At 40.4% G+C, this 26,319-nt stretch overlaps 1 protein-coding gene across 3 annotated transcripts in view; it reads right to left on the bottom strand.

Moving 5' to 3' along the window:
• POLE4 (DNA polymerase epsilon 4, accessory subunit) overlaps positions 1–26,319 on the bottom strand; it is a 92,472-nt gene that overhangs the window by 17,879 nt on the left and 48,274 nt on the right. Inside the window, exons 4-5 of one of the 3 annotated variants that reach the window (XR_014326642.1) lie at positions 16,095–16,163; positions 2,664–2,812 (exon numbers count right to left, since the gene is read on the bottom strand). Coding sequence is in view for 2 of the 3 variants with exons in the window: in XM_082851721.1 (XP_082707847.1) it covers positions 13,816–13,847; positions 16,095–16,163 (101 nt within the window). In the remaining variant the exon portion in view is untranslated. Of the gene's footprint in view, positions 1–2,663; positions 2,813–13,772; positions 13,848–16,094; positions 16,164–26,319 lie in introns of those variants that run through there. The other 2 variants (XM_082851721.1, XM_082851720.1) reach the window with 2 other exon arrangements.

The raw sequence follows: 26,319 nt of genomic DNA, 5'->3' as shown, positions 1-26,319 counted from the left end.
TCCATTCAGCCAGTCTGTCTTTTGGTTGGAGAATTTAATTTATTTGTTTTAAGGTAATTATTAATATGTATGTTCCCATTGCCATTTTCTTAATTGTTTTGGGTTTATTTTCGTAGGTCTTTTTTCTTCCCTTCCTCTCTTGTTCTCTTCTCGTGTGGTTTGATGACCATCTTTAGTGTTGTGTTGGTGTTGATTTTTCTTTTTTGTGTGTGTATCTATTGTACTTCTGGGGTTTGCTGTTCCAAAGAGGTTTTGCTATAGCAGTCTATATATGTACAGGGTTGTTTTAAGTTGCTGGTCTCTTTCCTGCCTAGGGAAGTTCCTTTAGCATTTGTTGCAAAGCTTGTCTGGTGGTGCTGAATTCTCTTAGCTTTTGCTTGTCTGTAAAGCTTTTAATTTCTCTGTCGAATCTGAATGAGAGTCTTATCGGGTAGAGTATTCTTGGTTGAAGGTTCTTCCACTTCATCACTTTAAATATGTTGTGCCAATCCTGTCCTGCAGAGTTTCTGCTGAGAAATCAGCCTATAACTTTATGTGAGTTCCCTTGTATGTTATTTGTCATTTTTCCCTTGTTGCTTTTAATATTTTTTCTTTGTGTTTAATTTTTTGTCAGTTTGATTACTATGTGTCTCAACGTGTTCCTCCTTGGGTTTATCCTGCCTGAGACTCTGCATTTACTGGACTTGGGTGACTGTTTCTTTTCCCATGTTAGGTAAGTTTTTAGTGGTTATCTCTTCAAATATTTTTTCAGGCCCTTCTCCTTCTGGGACCCCTATAATGCAAATGTTGGTGCATTTAATGTTGTCTAAGAGGTTTCTTAGACTCTTTTCATTTCTTTTCATTCTTTTTTTCTTTATTCTGTCTCATGGCAGTGATTTATGCCCTTCTGTCTTCAAGCTCACTTATCTGTTCTTCTGCCACAGTAATTGTGATATTGATTCCTTCTAGTGTATTTTTTGTTTCAGTTTTTGTATTGTTCATCTCTATTTGTTTGTTCTTTAGTTCTTCTAGGCCTTTGTTAAATGTTTCTTGTATCTTCTCAATCCTTTATCAGTGAGCTTTCCCATTTGTGCCTCCAATTCTTTTCCAAGATTTTGGATCATCTTTACTATCATTACTCTGAATTCTTTTTCAGGTAGATTGCCTATCTCCTCTTCATTTAGTTGTTCTTGTAGGTTTGTACCTTGCTCCTTCATCTGCAACATATTTCTTTGTCATCTCATTTTGTCAAACTTACTGTGTTTGTTTGTGGTCTCCTTTCCACAGGCTGCAGGATCATAGGTCCTCTTGCTTCTGGTGTCTGTCCCCTGGTGGGTGAGGTTGGTCCAGAGGCTTATGCCATTATCCCCTTGATAGAGGGTTTGACTGGTATTGTGGTTACAAGAGTCTGCCCTGGATATTAAGTGGGGCCTCCCCTTTGCTCTGTGGTTGTCCCTGCCCTGTCAGGGTCAGGGTCTGCTCTCTGGTTATTGGAGTAGAGGCCCCCAGATATGTGTCTTCATTGTGTTTCTGATCTGTCATGTGAGGTAGGTGGGATTTCAGTACTTCCACTGTGAAAGAAGCCACTGAGTATTCCTCCTCTGTAGCTGTTCACCTGTGAATGTGCTCTGTTGTGTCCCCTTTTACCCACTGTGTGGGCTCAAAAATTACACTGTTGTTGGCACTGCTCTTGGCCCCACCTTAACTGTGGGTGTGCCAGCAATTGGCCCTGGTGTCTCTCAGGCATTGTTTTCACCAGGCCACTGGCACAGATACACTGAGATCAGGTCCCAGGACTGCAGTAGTTGTGCATCTGGACCTGCTGTGAGAGCTATGGAGGCAGCTCAGACTCTGGCTTAGCCCAACCCCTGCATGTATGTGCCCACAAAGCCCAAAGCTGTTAAAGCCAGACCCATCCAAGCTGCTGGAGCACTTGTTGTCCTTTTCAATATTTCTCAGGCACTGAATTTAGGAAGCCGTCAGTGGAGGTGTAACTCCACAGTTTGCGCAGCTATGAGGAGAGATTCCAGCTCTTCTTCCTTAGTCACATGGCCAACCCCTGGTTTCAGCCCTTCCTCTGCATGTCTTCCTCCCACCACAGTCTGCCCCAGAGGTTGCTGGAGCACACGAGCCCAACAGGCAGGAAGGACCTGAGGTGGCAATCAGGGTGAGTGGGTCACCCAGGCAGGGCAGGTGGGGGCAGAGGAGGCAATGGCAGGGGAACATGAGCCTGCTCTGGTGGGAGCCCTCCCTAGTGCCCATGGAGGCAGGGCCAGCATGTGAGGAAAGAGGCTGCAATGGTGGCCCAGCCCTTTGTACATCACTCAATGATGGCACTTCTCTTCTGTGGCAGTATGGGTTTCCTCCACGAGCATTCCCATTTGTGGAGCTCCTCACTACCATACCCTCAGGCTGTCTCCTCACAGCCAACAGCAGTCCCCTCCCTGGGTTTGCTCTCCAAATCCCATGTTCCAGTACTCAGCCCCCATGCACAGTGGTAGACAACTGTCTCAGCCTGGGGTGTGCAGTGCTGTGGCATGGACAATCTGAGTAGGTCTCACTCTGTCCTGCCTGCCACAGACTGGTTGCTAGGATCTCCTCCAAGCCCCTGAAACTCCCCTTCTGTCCCAGTTGATCCCCCAACCAGTGAGGGGGCTTCCACAGATACAGGAACCTCTCCTCACCTTTAGCTCTCTGCCAGGGGCTCAAGTCCCATCCTGCTTCCTCTCCTCTTCCTTTTCCTTTCTTCTTTATTTCATCCTACCTGGTTACGTGGGGATCTTTCTTGTCCTTTTAGGTGTCTGAGGTCCTCTGCTAGTGTTCAGCGGGTGCTCTGTGAGAATTGTTCCATTTGTAGTTGTATTCTTGACGCATTTGTGGGGAGAGATGAACTCCACCTCTCCTTCTACTCCTCTGCCATCTTGGAAAGTCCACCAATCAATTTTAAATGTTTGAAATCATATAGAATATATATCCTCCAACCACAATGGAATTATTTTAGGAAGAAAATAATTAATAAAAAGACAGTAAGAAAAATCCCAAAGTAAGCAATATATTTCTAAAACAAAACTCCTGGGTCAAAAAAATCACAATGGAAATTAGAAATTATTCTAAATGGAAAAAAATTATTCTAAATGAAATGATAGTTAATATATAACATATCAAAAATTTTAGGGTGCAGCTAAAGTAGTACTTAGAAGAAAATGTAGACCTTTAAATACTTGCATTAGAAAAAAGGCTGAAAATTGATTACCTAAGTATGTATTTCAAAAGTTAGAGAAAAATTAGCAAATTAAAACATAATCAAAGCATGATTAGCCTGGTATATAGCAAGTACCATAAAGTGTTAGCTATTATTATTACCTAGCTTAGGGTAAAAATGGGTGTTGTATATGCTACATGGTTTACTGAAAGAAACTTACCAGATTGTCTGCCCTGGAACGTGAGTTTAAAACCTGATATGTTAATAAAATAGCAATTATAATTTTTAAAAAATGAAACAAAGCAAAGACCAATGGTTAAGGACTTCTCTGGTGGTGCAGTGGTTAAGAATCCTCCTGCCAATGCAGGGGACACAGGTTTGAGCCCTGGTCCAGGAAGATTTCACATGCTGCAGAGCAACTAAGCCTGTGCACCACAACTACTGACCCCGGATGCCACAACTATGGAAGCCCATGTGCCTAAAGACTGTGCTCTGTAACAAGAGAAGCCACTGCAATAAGAAGCCTGTGCAACGAAGAGTAGGCCCCACTCACTGCAACTAGAGAAAGAGAAAGCCCACGTGCAGCAACAGAGAGCCCACACAGCCAAAATATTAATTAATTAATTAATTTAAATTTTTAAATTAAAAAAAAAGAGCAATGGTTAAGATGGATAGCTCTAAAGCTAAAGGTACACGGGTTGGACTCCAGGATCTATGGTTGACAAATTATATGACTATTTCCATTATCTATTGCTCTATAAGAAACTATCCCAACAGTCAGTGGCTTAAAACACCACCATTTTATTGCATACAATTTTTCGTGTTGGAAATGTGGGCAGGGCTCAGCAAGCAAGTCTCTACTCCATGTGGCATTAGCAAGGCCCCTGCACGTGGCTGCATTCAGCTAGTGACTAGGCTGGGCTAACAGGTCCAAGATGGCTTCACCCACAGGACAAGGCTTAGGTGGGGCTGTCAGCTAGCACACTCTGGTTCTCCTCCACATGGTCTCTATCTCCACATGGTCCCTGTTATCATATGGCCTCTGTCTCCAGCAGCCTGGATTTTACATGGGAATCAAGTTAGTAGGAGAATGAAAACAGACTCTGCAAGGCCTCCAAAAGAAACCATAAGCAAAATGAAAAGGCAACCACAAGAATGGGAGAAAATATTTTCAAAGTATGTGACTGACAAGGGATTAATATCCAAAATATACAAACAGCTCATAGCAAAAAAAAAAAAAAAAATCAAATCAATATCAAAAAAACAGCCCAATCAAAAAATTGGCAGAAGATCTAAACAGACATTTCTCCAAACAAGACATACAGATGGCCAAGAGGCACATGAAAAGATGCTCAACATCACTAATTATTAGAAAAATGCAAATCAAAACTACAATGAGATATCACCTCACATGAGTCAGAATGTCCATCATCAAAAAGTCTACAAATAATAAATGCTGGAGAGGGTGTGGAGAAAAAGGAACCCTCCTACACTGCCAGTGGGCATATAAATCGGTGCAACCACTATGGAAAACAGTATGAGGACCCTTAAAAAACTAAAAATAGAGCTACCATATGATCCTGCAATCCCACTCCCGAGCATATATCCAGAGAAAACCATAACTTGAAAAGATACATGTACTCCAATGTTCATTACAGCACTATTTACAATAGTCAAGACATGGAAGAAACCTAAATGTCCATTGACAGAGGAATGGATAAAGAAGATGTGGTACATGTACACAATGGAATATTACTCAGCCATAAAAAGAATGAAATAATGCCATTTGCAGCAACATGGATTGACCTAGAGATTATCATACTGAGTGAAGTAAGCCAGACAAAGACAAATATCATATGATATTGCTTATATGTGGAATCTAAAAAAAAAGATGATATAAATGAACCTATTTACAAAACAGAAATAGACCCACAGACATAGAAAATAAATTTACGGTTACCAAAGGCTAAAGTATGGGGGGAGGGATAAATTAGGAATTTGGCATTAACATATATACACTACTGTGTACAAAATAGATAACCAACAAGGACCTACTATATAGCACAGGGAACTCTACTTAATATTTTGTAATAACCTAAAAGGGAAAAGAATCTGAAAAAGAATATATATATACAGTGAATCACTGATTCGCTTTGGTGTATACCTGAAACTAACACAACATTGTAAATCAACTATACTTCAATTAAAAAAAAAAGAAGTTGTACCATATCTCTTTCATTGCATTCTATTGGTCAAAGCAAGTCACAGACCAGTCCAGTTTAAGGAAAAGAGAAATAGACTACACCTCTTGATAGAAGTGACAAAGTCACTTTGAAAAAGTAGAAGAGATTGTTGCCACAATCTTTGGAAACAATACACTACAGGGACCTTGAGCAATTTACTCATACTTTCTGTGCCTCAGTTCCCCCACCTGTACAGGGAGATGATACTAATTCCCAGGTTGTTGTGAAAATTAAGTGAGAAAAAATATGATGCACTTAGATGCGTCTAATGCAGTGATTCTGAAAACTTGGTATTTATTAAACGTTTATTAAAAAAAGATTCCTGGACCCCACCCTCTAGAGTTTCAGATTGAGCAGGTCTGGGGTAGAGCCTTCAAATTTCCATTTTTAAAAGTTCCCAGGTGATGCTATTGCTGCTGGTCTTCAACCACGCTTTAAGTAGTACTGGAATGGTATACAATCAGCACTCAATAACTCTTAGCTATTTTTATTGTAAACAAAAGAGGAAAAAAATGATTATAGACAGTTTTGCTATTTTTAGACCCTGAAGTCACAAGGAAGTAACATTATTGTCTTTCTCTCCCCTGAAGGAAAGAGTTTGTATGTGTTAAAAAAAAAAATTGCAAAATGGGACTAAATGCATGACTGAGCCTTTCAATGCTGTGGTTCACTGAGGGCCAGTCAATGAGGAACCCTCCTTAAGGAAGCACGTTTGGAGCTATGCAGCAAAGGATAGATAGAAACAAGACAAAGGGGAGAAGTGCCTTCCAGGAAAACACATGAATAGATGTACATCAGTCATAGTCACTATGTGCACTGTTTAATGGGTTATTTTTTTTAATCAGGCAATGTGGCAGAACTGTAAGGGAAGAAAAGAATACTCATTCTACATAATCTCCAGGCCTCCACAGCCCCATTTTTCTCATCTAGAATCAGGATGCCAAGCTTTGTCAGCTCCATTGTATCATTATCCAGCCTGGGCCTCTCCAAGTTGTCATGGTAACAGAATAACTTTATCTCTCTTGCTTTTTCTCACAAACTATTCAAAGGAATGAAATGCCATGACACCAGCCTATCTCCCATTTCCAGCTGAATTTCTTTGGAAACTGCATGTTCGCAAGAGCAGATTCATGAATTCTCAGGGTTAAGGCCTCTCTTTTGTGGGTAACCCTTGTCAGAAATCTAACCCTTTGTTTTCTGAAGCAATGTGTGACCTTGTACTTCAGCTCTTGGAGCCCTTGACTTTTGCAGGCTGAGTCCCATGTTCCCTGTGGCTTTGAATGTATCTGTTTTCTCAATGAGAAAGAAGTAAATGCAGTTTTAATGCCAAATTTATTCCAGCCCTATATGCCACATCATCCTGTTCAATAACAATCCTCAGAAGGAAAAGGAGAACACAATTTAATTTCTAGATACTGTAAGGATTAATTGGGCTTTTTTTTTTTCTAGAGTCAGCTCTCATGGTTTCATATCATCTATTTTAAGTTAAAAGAATCCTCAAATGTGTAGTGTTTAGGTCACACTTAAACTTGCATCAGAATCACCTGAGGGGCTTGTTAAAACACATTGCTGGCATTTCTGATTCAGCAGGTATGGAAGGAGTCTGAGAATTTATATTTCTAACAAGTTCCCAGGTGATGATACTGCTGTCTGGCGACCACACTTTGTGCACCATCAGTAGTTGCTGAGGCTAGTTAGTAAGGCTGTGAATGACCAACAGTTGGTAAACTCCGGGAATGCACCTCTAGTTAGCCTGCTAAAAGCAGGGGTGGGCAGGGGAAGGGCTCTCACAGTACTTGCAGATAGAAGATATTGGTTCCACATCTACATTTCCCCACCCCGACTAAATAATGTGTCCTCGTAGGCAAGTCAAAGAACTTCTTTAAGCCAAAATTTGACCTTAAAATAATAATAATATCCCCTTACTTAACTTTGCAAAGTTATTGTTCTAATTGAATACAACAAAGTGTGTGAGGCTACTCAGTCAGTGGGGAACTGCTAAATAAACACAAGTTGTTAAGAGTGTTGCTGCCAAGACTAACTCTTTTCATAACTATTGAAATGAAATTTTATTCATATTCTCAAGGCCACCTCAAAGGTTACCTCCTCAGGAACATGGCCCCTAATCCCCATTGACAGAATTGATCCTTTTCTCATCAAAACTGCCACAATATTTAGTTTATATCTCTCTTTTGATACTTAATTTTTGTAAGATGTAAAATTTGATAAGTTACATGCCTGTCTCCCCCATAGATGCTGAGCTTTTTGAAGACAGGACACATGTCGTTTTTACCTTTTGAAGTCCTGTATCCCACCTTCATTCTTAGCACAGTGTTATACACTTTCAAGCATTTAATAAATACTTGTTTGAACTAATAAATAAATAAATAAAAACATTAGGTTACATATCCTTGATTTCAGATAAGATGATAACATATACACAGTGTATACCTGCATTCTTCCCCTCCTCTCTCACAACCTCACTATCCAAATATATTTTATATATATATATATACTGTATATATTATATATAATATATAGGCTGTATTTACTATGTCATATTACATACACACACACACACACACACACGCACAAATAATAAAGAGTGAACTCAAGAAACTAAGACTTGTAACTTGTGGCCATATCCAGCATGGCTCTTCCAGTTTACATGGTTCAGGTACCCTCAAGGTAGACTCTTTGGAAGATGGAAGCAAGCTGGATAGTGAGCAACTCTCAGCCCCACACCAGATGGTTGACCTCTACCAGGACCAGCTCCCAAGAAAAGAAGCAACAGGACAGAGACTGCCAGACCTGAGATTTCCCTTGATAATATGGCTTCCAGTGCTGTGCTGTGGGCGTGGGCATTGGCCTTGGCCATGCAAGCCTGGGTGGGATCAGATAAACTAGAATTAGTGAAGATCTGTATGTTTTCAGCTGTCTTGGCCACTAGAATTTTGCAACTGCAGAACACCACCACCTTTTCTTTCTTAAGAATCTTGGTTACAAGAGAAGACTGGGTGGAAAGTAAGGAACAAAACACCATAATTTTCATGAAGCCTATCCAGGAATCACTAGACGCCTTCAACTAACCAGGAAGCTCCCACACCTTGTCAGCATCTTGACTAGCAGAGAGGGAAAGCCTGATGAGCCCATTCCATGAGCAAGTGCAGATGACTTGCCAATAACCTTGGCCTCAAGCTCAGGAGGGAGCACCAGATCAATTGTACAGTCCTAAGCAGAACAGAGGTCACTTCTTTCTCTTTATATCTGGGAACATCTTCCCCTAGGCAGCATGTTTATCTGGAATTCTTGGCATGGGGCACAGAGGGTAGATTCTGATAGGAAACCTAGGCAACACTGGCTACAGAAACTTGAGATGAAGGAGAAGACACAGGTTCTTCAAATGGCCCAGCCAGGGACCTCAGCCAGAGGAAGCCCCAGTTAGACCAAGGAGAGGTAGACCAAGGGCCACAGTAGTGGCAATGGACTGCACCTGACACTCATCCTTGTCCACAGACCTCTGCAGGGACAATCTTCAAGGTCCTCACTCTTGCAGGGGTATGGAGTGCTCATATGCATAAATCTCCTTTGGACTTGGTTTTTCTGAGACTGTCTCTAAATTTCTGGCAAAAAAAGCAAAGACCCAACCAGGAATATAATGGCCTGACACCTCTGGGGCCCTGATCTCAGCACCTAGATGGCCTTCCTTCCTCTTGATTTCACTTCTGTCCTCTTTAATGTCAATAATGAACAGAAAATATTTAAACAAAATTTACAAATCCAATTCACATATTAAAATATTTTAATCAACCCTGGTTTTTGTCATTTGCAATTGAACACCACTTTATTATTATTGTGTAAATAGTCCCCAAAATACATTTTCTCATTTAAATACCACAGGAAACTGAATACCTAAGAGGGCTGTCATTTGTAACTGTCACTCAACTCTTCTAAGTCCCGCAAGATAAATGGGTTATGGAGAATTTTCTTTCTTTATACACTGCACCTCAGTGTCTACTCACTTAAAATAATTCTTGCTCTGTGCTATAAAATATTTAAAAATATAATATTCTGTTTATCTTTTAAAGTGCATTTCTGGTGACATTCAGTATAAAAATCCCTATAAAATGCCTTCCTCCAAAATGTGTTTACTGGAGCCCTGAGTACTTTTAAAATCACCCTCAGTATCCTGGGTCCTCTGTCACTTGTCCAAATTTGGTGGATTTGTTCATTGAAGCCATGCTTGTCATCAGATTCATACCCTCCTTCATGTCATTTAAGGAAATGGCCAATAGGATGCACAAGGCCCTGCGGGTTTTCAGAGTCTGGATTTTTTTTTATTCTATCAAGTAATTTGAAAGTGGTTTCTTCAAACCAGCTAGAAAGCCAACTATTTCTGAATGTGACTCAGATAAAAGAAGACAACAGGAAAGCACTTTGAAGGAAACCATGAGGGGGAAGCTCATTCAATCCAAGATACTTTTTAATCAGCTACCTTCTACTTGGCCCAGAAAAAATAAGGAAGAGAAAAATAAAAAGCAAAAAGGGATGGCTAAAATGAGCAGTACTTATTGTTGGCCCACCCAAGAGGAAAACAAGGATTTAATAACTATGATACTTTAAATTTTAGAGCATTTCTAAATTTTCAAAGTAATTTTACATGTATTATATCTTTGTATTCTTCTAGCAGGAGTGCAGGAAGGATTGTTTCCATTTGTGCTATTGTTATTATCCTGGTTATTACCTCTGCTTAACAGAGACCAAGGACAGGGCTGGAAGAATCTGGCAAATCACCTTATACACATGAGAGCAAGTGGTTTTTGTCCTTAGAGACTCTTCTGCTTTACACATTATGAAGTACAATTTTCCCAAGGTCCTGCCAGTGAATTCAAGATGGAACATGGTTAGGGACTTCCCTGGTGGCACAGTCGTTAAGAATCCGCCTGCCAATGCAGGGGACACAGGTTCAATCTCTGGTCCAGGAAGATCCCACATGATGCGGAGCAACTAAGCCCATGTGCCACAACTACTGAGACTGCGCGCCACAACTACTGAGACTGCGTGGTGTACCTACTGAAGTCCGTGCACCTAGAGCCCGTGCTCCACAACAAAAGAAACCACCGCAATGAGAAGCCCATGCACTGCAATGAAGAGTAGCCCCTGCTCGCGGCAACTAGAGAAAGCCTGCGTGCAGCAACAAAGACCCAATGCAGCCAAAAGAAAAAAAAAAAGATGGAACATGGTTAGAAATTGAGGAAGATAAGGGACTGGGCAAGAAGTGGGGTACAAGGAGGGAAGAGCAAATTGTTCCACATGTGGGCTGTGAACAGAAGTGCCAGGAGCATGCTGGAAGCCATTGCAAGGAGCCAGATCAGCCCACTGATCTCATAGCCAGCTGGACAGGGGATGGTTGGGTTGTCAAGATCTAACCAAAAGATTCTAAGAAACATGGGGTTTACTGAAAAATTGATGAAGCTACACCAGCAAATACCCATTTGCAGTCCCCAACACAGATTAGGGTATTAGGAAAACACTTTTAGTGGCAGACAAAGTTTTTCATCATTGTAGAGAGTTCTACTGGACAGTGCTGGTCTAGACTAGATTTGAAATTATCTAGGCAGTAGATGATAACAGGGTCCCCTCGTTACCTGGGCCCTAAAGGCAGTGGTGTGACTCTGAGTCAAGTCCTCACGTGGTAGAGCTAACAGATCTGCTTACGGACTCCACAGGAAGACCATGTACCAGTCCATAGGATAGCATTTGCCCACAGGAGGGTAAGTGGCTAAAAAGGAAGCTACCTAGTAAATACTGGAGATATATCTTCCCCTTTTCCAGACAATGCAATTCTAATTCAAAAGTCCAGGACTTCCCTGGTGGTCCAGTGGTTAAGACTCCATGCTTCCACTAGAGGGGGCCTGAGTTCAATCCCTGGTGGGGGAACTAAGATCCCACATGCCATGTGGTGCAGCCAAAAGAAAAAATAGAAATTCAAAAGTCCTTTGCCCCCCACCCAACTTCACCCATTCCTTAAAGGTCTTAGAAGGCCAATTGGCAATACCGATTAGACTAAAGGAGAGACAAAGAGCTCCTCAAGAAAGATTCTGCTCTTTCACCTTAGGACATGTATCTTTCTTCCCAGAGACTGTGTTTTCTTCTCTCAGAATTAGGAAGGATGGTACCAAAGCTCCATTGCCCACTTACTGGGAATCTGGATTGGGGACCACAAATAAGTGCTTGTTTGTGTGGCATCAGCCATTTTTCATTAACCCCCACATTTCTGAAAATCTTCTTGACGGACCTTTACAACACAACCATCCTGTGTGATATATACCTCTTTTTATATACCAGTTGACTGTCCCATGTGATTTTATCCCAGCCCAGGAAAGTCAGGCCCACCAGATCCAAGCAAGTGCCAAGACATCAGAGCCAAAAGCAGTGATTTGTTTGTGCATTACTATGAAGGCTGGAGTCAAAATGAACTAGGAAGGTAATGAGATATATAGAAACAGATATGACTCAGAAATAGAAGATTCAGGTGAGGAACCAAGGACCAGGACAAAAGATGGGACATATTAAAAAAAAAAAAAAACAGAGGTGGATGGCCTAGGTATTGTTAACCAAAACTTCAGAAATGGAGACCTGATTGAAATAAAGAGGCATTCATTTGAGGTTTGTTAGGACTGCAGCCCAGGAGATCCAAAAAGCACTTAAATTATGTTCTGCTGAACTACAAAACGGAGGAGGTTTATAAAGGCAAAAAAACACAAGGTTGCATAAGTTGTTTGTCAAGAATTAGGATTGGAGCTGGCAAGAAGTATGGGTGCTTGTTAAACAAGGATTGGCTGGGGTCTGAAATGATTACATAGTTGCAAAGGACAGAATTGGGGTGACTTTGAAACTACAAGGTTATAACTAGCAGCTTAACAGGTATTGTTTTGAAAATGGCTGGTAGTGTCCTTGAGTTTGATACAGTTTAGAGAAAATTCAACTTCTCAGTGATGCAGAAACATGTCTGAAACCATATCCACAATGGCTACCTGGCTCCATTTTGGATGCCTGAACCACAGTTACTCCATTTTGATTTTTAAATGATCTTAAATATGTCATCAGTACTAAGGAGTGCACCAAAACAAACAGCCCAGGACCCCCACAGAACTGTGCTTGGGGATCCAGTCTGTCAGGGTGGTCATCTGCCCACAATGTCTCTTCTAAATCTGTTGGCCACACTGCCCTTTGGCCATAACAGTTCATCATATCCTGTACCCAATATACAGAGTCAACAAAGCCAGGAGCTACCTTTGGGGCTTTTCTTTGCTCTCCCTCCATTCCATCATAGTCATGTCCCTTCTAGAGTGTACAGTGCAAATCCCAAATCTAGAACTAGATTAGCTGGTAACCTCACCTCCTTGGAATATAGGTGAAAATAAAGTCTGAGAAAATACATGCATAAAGGTCTCCAAACAACAAAAATAATGGTGTTAAAGTTACTGCATTCTACTTATGGGATTAGTCTTCAATCTCTCATTCAGAATTTATTGATCTTATTTTACACCACATAGTAACAAGTTTAACTGTCTGGTTTATCAGTCCACAGCAAATGTGAAGCAAAAAATCAGGGAAAGGAGACCAAACATTATAAAAGAGACATAAGGTCGACTCACAAAGCACAAGTTGCGGCCATGTAGTATAGCATTAAACTATTCCACTTCCTAACAGTAGCTTCCAGTAATTAGCGCAAAATGATTATATTATGTCCAGTTTTCTCTGCTTAAATCACAGATTTGTCATAATAATTCAGAGATTAAAGATACTGGTTTATGTGCTAAGCCGTATCTCTTTTTTGTTTTATTTTCATCTTTTTATTTTATCCTTGAAGAAAGGAGGAAGAAGTTACTTTCTTCTCTCGAGACCCAGCAGAGGTGGATCCTGCAAAATGATGACCCAGTTACAGAAGGTGGAATAAAGGTCACCAGAGGCGGCAGGGATGAAGAAATGAGAAGTCACTGTTCAATGCATATAGAATTTCTGTTCAGGTGATGCAAAAGTTCTGGAAATGGATAGTGGTGATGTTTGTACAACATAGTAAATATAACTAATGCCACCTAAATTGTACCTGTACACTTAAAATGATGAAAATGGTAAATTTGATGTTATGTACATTTTACCACAATAAAAATAAACTAATTAATTAATTAAAGATTAAAAGGCAGCCCAGCTAAGGAGCTAAAGACAGAGTGGGGGAAGGGAAAAACCTCCGGGAAGGAACTCTAGGAGGCATGATCTCTACCATGAAGTCTGAATTTTCCTTTTCTGCATGGTAATTACCACCTGTTCTCACCAAGTCTTCAGGTAAAGCCTGCTCTAGGCTGTTTTTTGGAGAGAAAAAGTAGGTCACTTCTGGACTATGATGAAAGCACAGTCACCTGGAAAAAGAGTAATGAGAAGTAATGACCAGCAGAGCAGCTATTGGCTATGGCTGCATGTGGGAATGAAAGGATATGGAGGACATGTGAGCATTCCCTGGAGCCTCTCAGAAACAGCAATGAAAGGAATTCTCTCACAGCCTGGACTCCTACAGGCTGTGAGCCACGTACTAAAGGCTGGACCACTGGCTACAACCCTAACTTCTTCCCTGACCCCAGCATCTTCTCAGATTTCTACCCAGCCAGGCTCCACTACCTGCACTGTGGCACAGGCAGCCTCTTGGGGACGCTTTGGACTTGAATCCAACATTACCCAGAGTCCTCCTACAGCTGAGACATTCTGGTCACCTTCCATCCCCCAATCCATCCCATCTTCCTCATGCCCTGCCCCTCCTAGAGTTATTGCCACCCTCACTCCTAGGATCCCCACTGAAGCCAGCTTCACCCAAGCCCCAGGGATGGATCACAGAGTTCTACTGTGGTTGACACCTCTTCCTCAAGCACAGAGCCACCTCTGTTGGCCCAGAGCTCCATCCAATACAATTTTTTCAATTATGTTGGTCACCAGGGGCTAAAGTAAATCCAGGAGCATCTCACTGCTCAGGTACTATAACCTTCCTCCACCTGGTCCTAGGTGCCATCATTATCAAAATACAGCTCTTAGGGTCCCTCTAATATGGTGTAGTGTGGGGCTGACTGGTCCCTGGTACCACTCTGTGTGACCCCTTTTGAGAGTAGCTGAAGGATCTAAAACCAGCCTTGGGTGCTGCTTAATTTTCTTCCTATTTAGGACTCCCTGGATACAGCTAAGCATGAGATGCCTGTATCAGTCAAGGCCCCAGCATCCTGAACTGAGATGTCACATGCAACTTTGGATAATTTGAGAGCAGTTTACTAAGGGACTATTTACAAAAGTGTAGGCAAGGAGTAAGGACTTCACAAGGAGTAGTGTGGTAGCCCAAGTCAGAAACAGCCATCATCTCACCCCTAGGACTGAAGGGGTGAAGGAGGTGTAATTAACGGAACTCGAAGATGAGGAGGCTAAGTTGAGAGGAGGTCTGTCAAAAGCTGAGGCCTTTGGTCAAGGGCCACAGCTACTTGTGGCGATCACACAGGGAGAAAGGAAATGTCCATTGGCTTGACTCTCGCTCTCTCCCTCCCATCTCCTGTGGAGACTGAAGGAAGCGAACTGCTGTAAGGGCATGCAGGTCAGCTTCCCAGGGCACAGGGCAGCATGGAGAAGGGTGCAGGTGGATGATAACCAGCACGGTGCCCCTGCCCTTGGTAACTGAACATCACTCACCTGCATAGTGCTGACTAATATGTGCCCACAGTGCTCGTGACAGGGTAGGAAGGGGAGGGACGACTAAGGTAACCTATGAGAGTTTCAAACCCAGACATTGAGACACAGACCCAAAGAAGGCAGATTAAAGATCTGAGCAAGACAGATCTTCCTGGCCACATTTAGTGCTCCCAGCACTGGGTACAGCTCCCTCTCTCCTTTCCTACCCTCTCACTCACTGGCTGATTTCCCACTCAAAAATAGTGCTAATAACACAATTTTTAAAATCAACCCATAAATAGGCAATTTATAGACAAAGAAATACAAATGACTTACCAACATATGAAAACATGCTCAATCTCATAATTTATGAATTGGTAAGGTACTATTTTTTTAAATCTCTCATACTGGAAAAGATTAAAAGATTCAATGATACACAATACCTGCATGGTTATGAAGAAACTATTGGTAGCAATATAAATTGATGAAATTTCTTTGGAGGATCATAAATTTAAGATTTACATATTCATTAATTTAGCAATCTTACTTCCAGAAAGCTTTTCTATAAATACTCTCCCACATGCAAGCAAAAAACTCAAGAAGGATATTCGTTTCCACATTGTATGTAGAAACAAGGATTTGGGATTAGGATTGGAAAAATCCTAATTGTTTAAAAATAGAGGAATGTTTAAATAAATATGGTTTGTACATACAATGTAATACTGCATAACAGTCTCAAAAACTAGATACATATTGTGCTTGTAAGAAAACATCTCTAAGATATGTTATTACATAAAAAGCAAGGTACAGAACAATAGGTATAGTATGGCCCTGTTTGTGGAGGTTTTTGGGTTTTGGGGTGGGGGGTGGAGGTTGGTTTTTTTGGGATGGAGCCATAATCAAGTAGAATATGGGCCATGAAAAAAGTAAGTTCATTTTTTCCCACCACTTCTGCTTAAACTCACCTTGTGTACTTGTTCTTTTTCTGCACTCCAGATGAAATTGCTGGCAGGTCCTATAGTTTCCAGCCACTCCTAGATAATTTAAAAGCCCCCAGTCACATTCAGTTATAAGAAAAATCTCATTTTAGTCATTTAACAATCCATCGAGTAGAATAGCTAAAACTCCAGTCTCATCCAATGTCAAACTTCCCTTCTCTGGCAGTCTAGGCCTGCTGTCTGCTGGTTGGTGCTATTGGGGGTGGGGCTATGGTGGGGCGAATCTGGCTGCTCTCTCTTCCCCACTCACCTTCCCCAGTCGCTTGCTGGCTGCAGTTTCTGGCCCACCCACCCCACGTTAGAGTGCAGGGGAAGAGGGCCTATAGGGAGAGGGTAGTCTTCTGTGGCTGATGCAGAGGTAATGGAGCCTGGTTCTCTGAGTATGACAGATGCAGTTTCCAGATGTTTTACAGAGAGCTATTATAAGATTTGATTTTTCTTTTTTTCCCTCCCTTTTTGAAGCTCCTCACACTGAGGACTGATAGTTATGGCTCCCTTACCCCAGGAGCTGTCTCTTATCTAGCTGTAGACGTCTTCCTCAGGCCCACACATTCACTCTGTTGGGATCTCATGGTCCTACCAGGAAATCTTCCTTGGTGAAACCCAAAGCAACCCTAAGCTACTCCCAAACCCAAGAGAATCCACATCTGGTCCCCTCAAAACATGCATTTTTGCTACACAGCTACTGAAAAGGCAGCCCAGTTCTAAGGTAGCCACCTCTCTTCATTCAACCCCCAGGTAGAGAGTTCAAAACAGCCTTCTCACCTTCTGCAGACAGAAACAGATGCATCTTTATTTCTAACAGATACCAGGTAACAAGGTCCAGCCCTCTGGGAGACAGACTTAAAGCCCTCTCACTTGGCCAAGCACACTGACAACACCCTCTGAAGAAACCTCTCAGCCTCTACGCCCACTACTCTTACTGGCCAGGAGAAGGTTGCTAATACAGCCCACCCTCTCTCACCATCTCTCAGCACAACCTACAAAGGCAGTTGACCCAGTGTAAGTATAAAGCATCTACAGTACTTTTGCAGGCCTTTAGGCCTCTCTCAAAAGGAGGAAAGAGTACTACTTCAACATCTTATTGCATATCCATATATCCATGTATAAGAAAAAAAGTTCTGGAAGGATTACATAAGAAATCATCCACAGTGATAAACTCTGAGGGTTAATTGGGGGACCAGGATGAGAGGGAAATTTACTTTTCATTGTATACCCTTCTATATTTTTAATCATTTTTATAATGGCATGTATTACTTTTAAAACTAAACAAAAATCTAGTTAGTACATTTTAAAATACTAGAGAGATTTTTATACCTCAAGATCAAAGAAGACTTCATTGATACAATGGTAAGTAAAACACCAAACAGTTACAAAATATATTAGAAAATATGGTCTCATTTATAATAGCAACCAAAGAGATAAAATACAAGACAGGGGCAAAATCTGTCAAAAGTAAACTTTAAAATTCTACTGAAGAACATAATAGAATAATTGAATAAATGGAAAAACATATTCTGTTCTTGAAAGACTTAATAGTTTAAAGATGTCAATTCTCCCTAAATTAAACAATAAAAGTATACAATCTCAATAAAATCCCAATGGGTTTTGGAGGGATGTAAGGGGGGAGACTAGGCAAGTTGATTATAAAATTCATATACAAAATAAAAATTAAAGATGGACTAGGAAAACTCTTTTAGGCCAACCAGAGAGCAGAAAATTTTGTATTGTTCTGGTAATTAAAACCATTTGACAAACTGCTGAGCAAACACAACCATTGAAACACCACCAAAAGAACAGTGAAGTAATAAAATTATAAACCAAAAATCCAAAGAGAATGGGAGGAAGAGAGGAAGCTATAAAATGGGTGCTTTATGGAGTAGAGGGGGATAAGAATGAGGAGGGGTTTTCCCTTATAGACCCTGGAAAACCTCAGGACACAGAGGAACAAAGTTCTAAGGAAGGTAAAGATGAGGCAAGGGGCTAAAAACATAGACATTAGTTGAAATTTGATTTACAGGGAGATCCAAATCCCCTACATCCCTTCCCCAAGCCTGCCAAGATAAATAATATCCCCCACTATCCCAGCAGATAAAATTGATTTCTTTTCTGGGAAAACAGGAATTGAAAAGTAAAATGACTTTCAACCTAGCATCTAGCCTGTACCAAGCCAAACTATCAAGTCAATATGTGGCTGGAATAAAGACATTTTCAGACATGTAATGACTCAGAGAACATACAGTTCTGAAGAAGTAAGTGCATGTGATATTGTAATTTATAATAATTTGTATATTTGGTCTTTGTCCCCATTCCTGGCACAGAGCTCTTAAAACCCTTAGAATTTCCTAAGTATTAAGAGCACTAGGAGCAGAGCCTGAACCAAGCTGGTGGAGTAGAAGGACGTGCTCTCACTCCCTCTTGCGAGAACACCAGAATCACAACTAGCTGCTGGACAATCATCAACAGGAAGACACTGGAACTCACCAAAAAAGATACCCCACATCCAAAGACAAAGGAGAAGCCACAATGGGTTGGTAGGAGGGGCACAATCACAGTAAAATCAAATCCCATCACTGCTGGGTGGATGACTCATAGACTGCAGAACACTTATACCACAGAAGTCCACCCACTGCAGTGAAGGTTCTGAGCCCCACGTCAGGCTTCCAAACCTGGGGGTCTGGCAAAGGAAGGAGGAATTCCTTGAGAATCAGACTTTGAGGGCTAGTGGGATTTGACTGCAGGACTTTGACAGGACTGGGGGAAACAGAGACTCCACTCTTGGAGGGCACACACAAAGTAGTGTGCGCATCGGGACCCAGGGGAAGGAGCAGTGACCCAGGGGAGACTGAACCAGACTTATCTGCTAGTGTTGGAGGGTCTCCTGCAGAGGAAGGGGGTGGCTGTGGCTCACTGTGGGGACAAGGACACTGGCAGCAGAAGTTCTGGGAAGTACGCCTTGGCATGAGCCCTCCCAGAGTCTGCCATTAGCCCAACCAAAGAGCCCAGGTAGGCTCCAGTGTTGGGTTGCCTCACGCCAAACTACCAACAGGGAGGGAACCCAGCCCGACCCATCAGCAGTCAAGAAGATTAAAGTTTTACTGAGCTCTGCCCACCAGAGCAACAGCCAGCTCTACCCACCACCAGTCCCACCCATCAGGAAACTTGCACAAGCCTCTTACATAGCCTCATCCACCGGAGGGCAGACAGCAGAAGCAAGAAGAACTACAATCCTGCAGCCTGTGGAACAAAAACCACATTCACAGAAAGATAGACAAGATGAAAAGGCAGAGGGCTATGAACCAGAAGAAGGAACAAGATAAAACCCCAGAAAAACAACTAAATGAAATGGAGATAGGCAACCTTCCAGAAAAAGAATTCAGAATAATGATAGCGAAGATCATTCAGGACCTTGGAGAAAGAATGGAGGCAAAGCTCGAGAAGATGCAAGAAATGTTTAACAAAGAACTAGAAGAATTAAAGAAGAAACAAACAGAGATGAACAATACAATAACTGAAATGAAAACTACACTAGAAGGAATCAATAGCAGAATAACCGGTGCAGAAGAACAGATAAGTGACCTGGAAGACAGAATGGTGGAATTCACTGCTACGGAACAGAATAAAGAAAAAAGAATGAAAAGAAATGAAGGCAGCCTAAGAGACCTCTGAGACAACATTAAACACAACAACATTCACATTACAGGGGTCCCAGAAGGAGAAGAGAGAGAGGAAGGACCAGAGAAAATATTTGAAGAGATTATAGTCGAAAACTTCCCTAACATGGGAAAGGAAATAGCCACCAAAGTCCAGGAAGCGCAGCGAGTCCCATACAGGATAAACCCAAGGAGAAACACGCCGAGACACATAGTAATCAAATGGGCAAAAATTAAAGACAAAGAAAAATTATTGAAAGAGGCAAGGGAAAAATGACAAATAACATACAAGGGAACTCCCATAAGGCTAACAGCTGATTTCTCATCAGAAACTCTACAAGCCAGAAGGGAGTGGCATGATATAGTTAAAGTGATGAAAGGGAAGAACGTACAACAAAGATTACTCTACCCAGCAAGGATCTCATTCATGTTCGATGGAGAAATCAAAAGCTTTACAGACAAAAAAGGCTAAGAGAATTCAGCACCACCAAACCAGCTGTACAACAAATTCTTAAGGAACTTCTCTAAGTGTGAAACACAAGAGAAGAAAAGGACCTAAAAAAACAAACTCAAAACAATTAAGAAAATGGTCATAGGAACATACATATTGATAATTACCTTAAATGTGAATGGATTAAATGCTCCAACCAAAACACAGGCTTCCTGAATGGATACAAAAACAAGACCCATGTGTATGCTGTCTACAAGAGACCCACGTGAGACCCAGGGACACATACAGACTGAAAGTGAGGGGATGGAAAAAGATATTCCATGCAAATGGAAATCAAAAGAAAGCTGGAGTAGCTATACTCATATCAGATAAAGTAGACTTTAAAATAAAGAATGTTATAAGAGGCAAGGAAGGACACTACATAATGATCAAGGGATCAATCCAAGAAGAAGATATAACAATTATAAATATATATGTACCCAACATAGGAGCACCTCAATACATAAGGCAACTGCTAACAGCTATAAAAGAGGAAATTGACAGTAACACAATAATAGTGGGGGACTTTAACACCTCACTTACACCAATGGACAGCCATCCAAAATGAAAATAAATAAGGAAACAGAAGCTTTAAATGACACAATAGACCAGATAGATTTAATTGATATTTATAGGACATTCCATCCAAAAACAGCAGATTACACTATCTTCTCAAGTGCACATGGAATATTCTCCAGGATAGATCACATCTTGGGTCACAAATCAAGCCTCAGTAAATTTAAGAAAATTGAAATCATATCCAGCATCTTTGCTGACCACAACACTATGAGATTAAAAATCAATTACAGGGAAAAAAGGTAAAAAACACAAACACATCGAGGCTAAACAACGTTAACAAATTAGCAAGAGATCACTGAAGAAACCAAAGAAGAAATAAAAAAAACACCTAGAGACAAAAGACAATGAAAACACAATGATCCAAAACCTATGGGATGCAGCAAAAGGAGTTCTAAGAGGGAAATTTATAGCTATACAAGCCTACCTCAAGAAACAAGAAACATCTCAAGTAAACAATCTAACCTTACACCTAAAGGAACTAACAAAAGAAGAACAAAAAAAAACACAAAGTTAGCAGAAGGAAAGAAATCATAAAGATCAGAGCAAAAATAAATGAAATAGAAACAAAGAAAACAATAGCAAAGATCAATAAAACTAAAAGCTAGTTCTTTGAGAAGATAAACAAAATTGATAAACCATTAGCCAGACTCATCAAGAAAAAGAGGGAAAGGACTCAAATCAATAAAATTAGAAATGAAAAAAGAGAAGTTACAACAGACACTGAAGAAATACAAAGCATCCTAAGATACTACTACAAGCAACACTATGCCAATAAAATGGACAACCTGGAAGAAATGGACAAATTCTTAGAAAGGTATAACCTTCCAAGACTGAACGAGGAAGAATTAGAAAATATGAACAGACCAATCACAAATAATGAAATTGAAACTGTGATTTAAAATCTTCCAGCAAACAAAAGTCCAGGACCAGATGGCTTCACAGGTGAATTCTATGAAACATTTAGAGAAGAGTTAACACCCATCCTTCTGAAACTCTTCCAAAAAATTGCAGAGGAAGAAACACTCCCAAACTCATTCTACGAGGCCACCATCACCCTGATACCAAAACCAGACAAGGAAACTAAAAAAAAAAGAAAATTACAGACTAATATCACTGATGAATATAGATGCAAAAATCCTCAACAAAATACTGGCAAATAGAATCCAACAACACATTAAAAGGATCATACCATGATCAAGTGGGATTTATCCCACAGATGCAAGAATTCTTCAATATACACAAATCAATCAATGTGATACACCATATTAACAAATTGAAGAATAAAAACCACATGATCATCTCAATAGATGCAGAAAAAGCTTTTGACAAAATTCCACACCCATTTATGATCAAAACTCTTCAGAAAGTGGGCATAGAGGGAACCTACCTCGACATAATAAAGGTCATATATGACTAACCCAAAGCAAACATCATTCTCAATGGTGAAAATATGAAATCAATTCCTCTAAGATCAGGAACAAGACAAAGATGTCCACTCTCACGACTATTATTCAACATAGTTTTGGAAGTCCTAGCCACGGCAATCACAGAAGAAAAAGAAATAAAAGCAATACAAATTTAAAAGAAGAAGTAAAACTGTCACTGTTTGCAGATGACATGATACTATACATAGAGAATCCTAAAGATGCTACCAGAAAACTACTAGAGCTAATCAATGAATTTGGTAAAGTTGCCGGATACAAAGTTAATGCACAGAAATCTCCTGCATTCCTATACACCAATGATGAAAAATCTGAAAGAGAAATTAAGGAAACACTCCCATTTACCATTGCAACAAAAAGAATAAAATACCTAGGAATAAACCTACCTAGGGAGACAAAAGACTTGTGTGCAGAAAACTGTAAGACACTGATGAAAGAAATTAAAGGTGATACCAACAGATGGAGAGATATACCATGTTCTTAGATTGGAAGAATCACTATTGTGAAAATGATTATGCTACCCAAAGCAATCTACAGATTCAATGCAATCTCTATCAAATTACCAATGGCATTTTTTAGGGAACTAGAACAAAAAATCTTAAAATTTGTACGGAGACACAAAAGACCTCAAATAGCCACAGCAGTCTTGAGGGACAAAAACAGAGCTGGAGGTATAAGACTCCCTGAATTCAGACCATACTACAAAGCTACAGTAATCAAGACAATATGGTACTGGCACAAAAACAGAAACATAGATCAATGGAACAAGATAGAAATCCCAGAGATAAACCCATGCACCTATAGTCAACTAATCTATGACAAAGGAGGCAAAGGTATACAATGCAGAAAAGACAGTCTCTTCAATAAGTGGTGCTGGGAAAACTGGACAGCTACATGTTAAAGAATGAAATTAGAACCCTCCATAACACCATACACAAAAATAAAATGGATTAGAAACCTAAATATAAGACCGGACACTATAAAACTCTTAGAGGAAAACATAGGAAGAACACTCTTTGACATAAATCACAGCAACATCTTTTTGATCCACCTCCTAGAGAAATGGAAATAAAAAACAAAAATAAACAAATGGGACCTAATGAAACTTCAAAGCTTTAGCACAGTAAAGGAAACCATAAACAAGACCAAAAGACACCCCTCAGAATGGGTGAAAATATTTGCAAACGAATCAATGGACAAAGGATTAATCTCCTAAATATATAAACAGCACATACAGCTCAATATTAAAGAAACAAACAACCCAATTCAAAAATGGGCAGATCTAAATAGACATTTCTCCAAAGAAGACATACAGATGGCCAAGAACCACATGAAAAGCTGCTCAACATCACTAATTATTAGAGAAATGCAAATCAAAACTACAATGAGGTATCACCTCACACCAGTTAGAATGGGCTTCATCAGAAAATCTACAAACAACAAATGCTGGAGAGGGTGTGGAGAAAAAGGAACTGTCTTGCACTGTTGGTGGGCATGTAAATTGATACAGCCACTATGGAGAACAGTATGTAGGTTCCTTAAAAAACTAAAAGTAGAATTACCATATGATCCAGCAATCCCACTACTGGGCATATACCCAGAGAAAACCATAATTCAAAAAGACACATGCACCTCAATGTTCACTGCAGCACTATTTACAATAGCCAGGTCATGGAAGAAACCTAAATCCCATTGACAGATGAATGGATAAAGAAGATGTGGTATATATATATAATGGAATATTACTCAGCCATAAAAAGGAATGAAATTGGGTCATTTGTTGAGACGTGGATGGATCTAGAGACTGTCATAGAGAGTGAAGTAAGTCAGAAAGAGAAAAACAAATATTGTATATTAACGCATATATGTGGAACGTAGAAAAATGGTACAGGTGAACCAGTTTGTAGGGCAGAAATTGAGACACAGATGTAGAGAACAAATGTATGGAAACCAAGGGTGGAAAGCTGTGGGGGTGTGGGGGTGTTGGTGTGATGAATTGGGCGACTGGGATTGACATGTATACACTGATGTGTAGAAAATTGATGACTAATAAGAACCTGCTGTATAAAAAATAAATAAAATAAAATTTAAAAATTAATAAAAGAGCATTAGGAGCATCTTTTGTCCTAATATTGGTCTTTCACCACAGTTCCTGCAACAGAGTTCCTAAATCCCTTGGAATTTCCTGGGTGATAGGAAATTTGTTCTAATAAGGTGCCTCTTGGTGTGCTCCTGGATGGGGGCTGGTCACCAGAAAGACCAAGCCATGATTAGATGCTTGGAATTTTCAGTCCCACCCCTCCATTTTCCAGAGAGGGGGAAGGAGCTGGAAATGGAATTAATGATTGATCATTCCTGTATGAGGAAGCCTCCAAAAAATCCCAATAGTATGGGGTTTGGAGAGCTTCCACATTGGTGAGCACATCCCCAGCTCCACAGGGACAAAACTCCTGTGCTAAGGATCTTCCCACACCTCACCCTATGTATCTCTTCATCTGGATGTCCATCTGTATCCTTTATCATACCCATTAATAAACTGGTAAACTTGTTTCCCTGGACTCTGTGAGCCACTCAAGCAAATTAATCGAATCTGACGAGGGGGTCATGGAAACCTCAGATTTATAGCTGATAGGTCAGAAGCACTGGTAACAACCTGGACTTATGATTGGAATGTGAAGTGGGATGGCATCATGTGGGACTGGGTCCTTAACCTGTGGGATCTGACACTATGTTCAGGTAGATGGTGTCAGAATGGAGTTAAGTTGTAGGACACCCAGCTGGTGTCACAGAGAATTGCTTGGTGGGGGAAAACCCCCACACATCTGGTGTCAGAAGTGTTGTGAGAGTGGTAAAAAGGAGGAAGGACTGAGGTTTTTCCTTAAACAGTGCCTCTCAAACTTTCCTGAGCAATGGAACCACTTGAGGATCTTATTAAACTGTACATTCTGATTCAGATCCTGGTGATATTGCTGCTGCTGCACCATACTTTGAGCAGCAAGATACCACAGTAGCAGTTTTCTTTCTTTTTGTTTCTTTTTTTTTATTTGTGTATAGTTGCTTTACAATGTTGTGTTAGCTTCTACTGCACAGCAAAATGAATCAGCCATATATATACATATATCCCCTCCCTTTTGGATTCCCCTCCCATTTAGGACACCACAGTGCATTAAGTAGAGTTCCCTGTTATACATTATGTTCCCATCAGTTGTCTATTTTATACATAGTATCAATAGTGTGTATGTGTCAATCCCAATCTCCCAATTCCTCCCACCCTCCCTTTTCCTCCTTGGTATCCATACGTTTGTTCTCTACGTCGGTGTCTCTATTTCTGCTTTGCAAATAATATCATCTATACCATTTCTCTAGATTCCACATACATGCGTTAATATACGATAGTAGCAGTTTTCAAAGTGTGGCCAAAGGACCTCTGGGATCATTTCAGGGATCACTGAGGTCTTTGTTTTTCCAACTATATACCTGTGTTGAGAACAGATTTTCTCCATACACTCCAACTAAAGTAATTCATCACAACAGGTCTGAGCACCCAGCTGTCTTCTATTCAGCCAGACATTAAAGAGATTTGTGAAAATGTAAAACAGTGCCTCTCTCCTCAGTAATTTTTTTTAAAAAACTATATTTTTATAAAGAATTTTATTTATATTAATATATAATGTGTATTATTATTGCTATTTTGAAATGAATTAATGAATATTTTAAAGATCTCTCAGCTTTAATTTCTAACATGGTAAATATTAACAAATATAACATTCTTTGGGGTCCTCGATAACTTTTAAGAGTGTGAAAGACTCCTAAGACTAAAATGTTTGAGGACAGCTATACTAGAGAATATGCTCCAGGAGGAATAAAAAGGATCTAGAAAATGTGGACTCCAATACAAGAAAGATGAGAGTGAAGCCCACGGTGACAGCTATACTGATTTTCTCTTGTGCTATAACAAATTACCACAAACTTAGTGGCTTAAAACAACACAAGTTTATTACCTCACAGTTTATTTAGAAGTCCAGGGC

Source organism: Leucopleurus acutus, assembly GCF_964270905.1.
Source record: "Leucopleurus acutus genome assembly, chromosome: 12".
Classification (NCBI taxonomy): Eukaryota; Metazoa; Chordata; class Mammalia; order Artiodactyla; family Delphinidae; genus Leucopleurus; species Leucopleurus acutus.
Note: the sequence above shows the minus strand (reverse complement) of the source record. Positions and strands in the feature narration are given on the sequence as shown.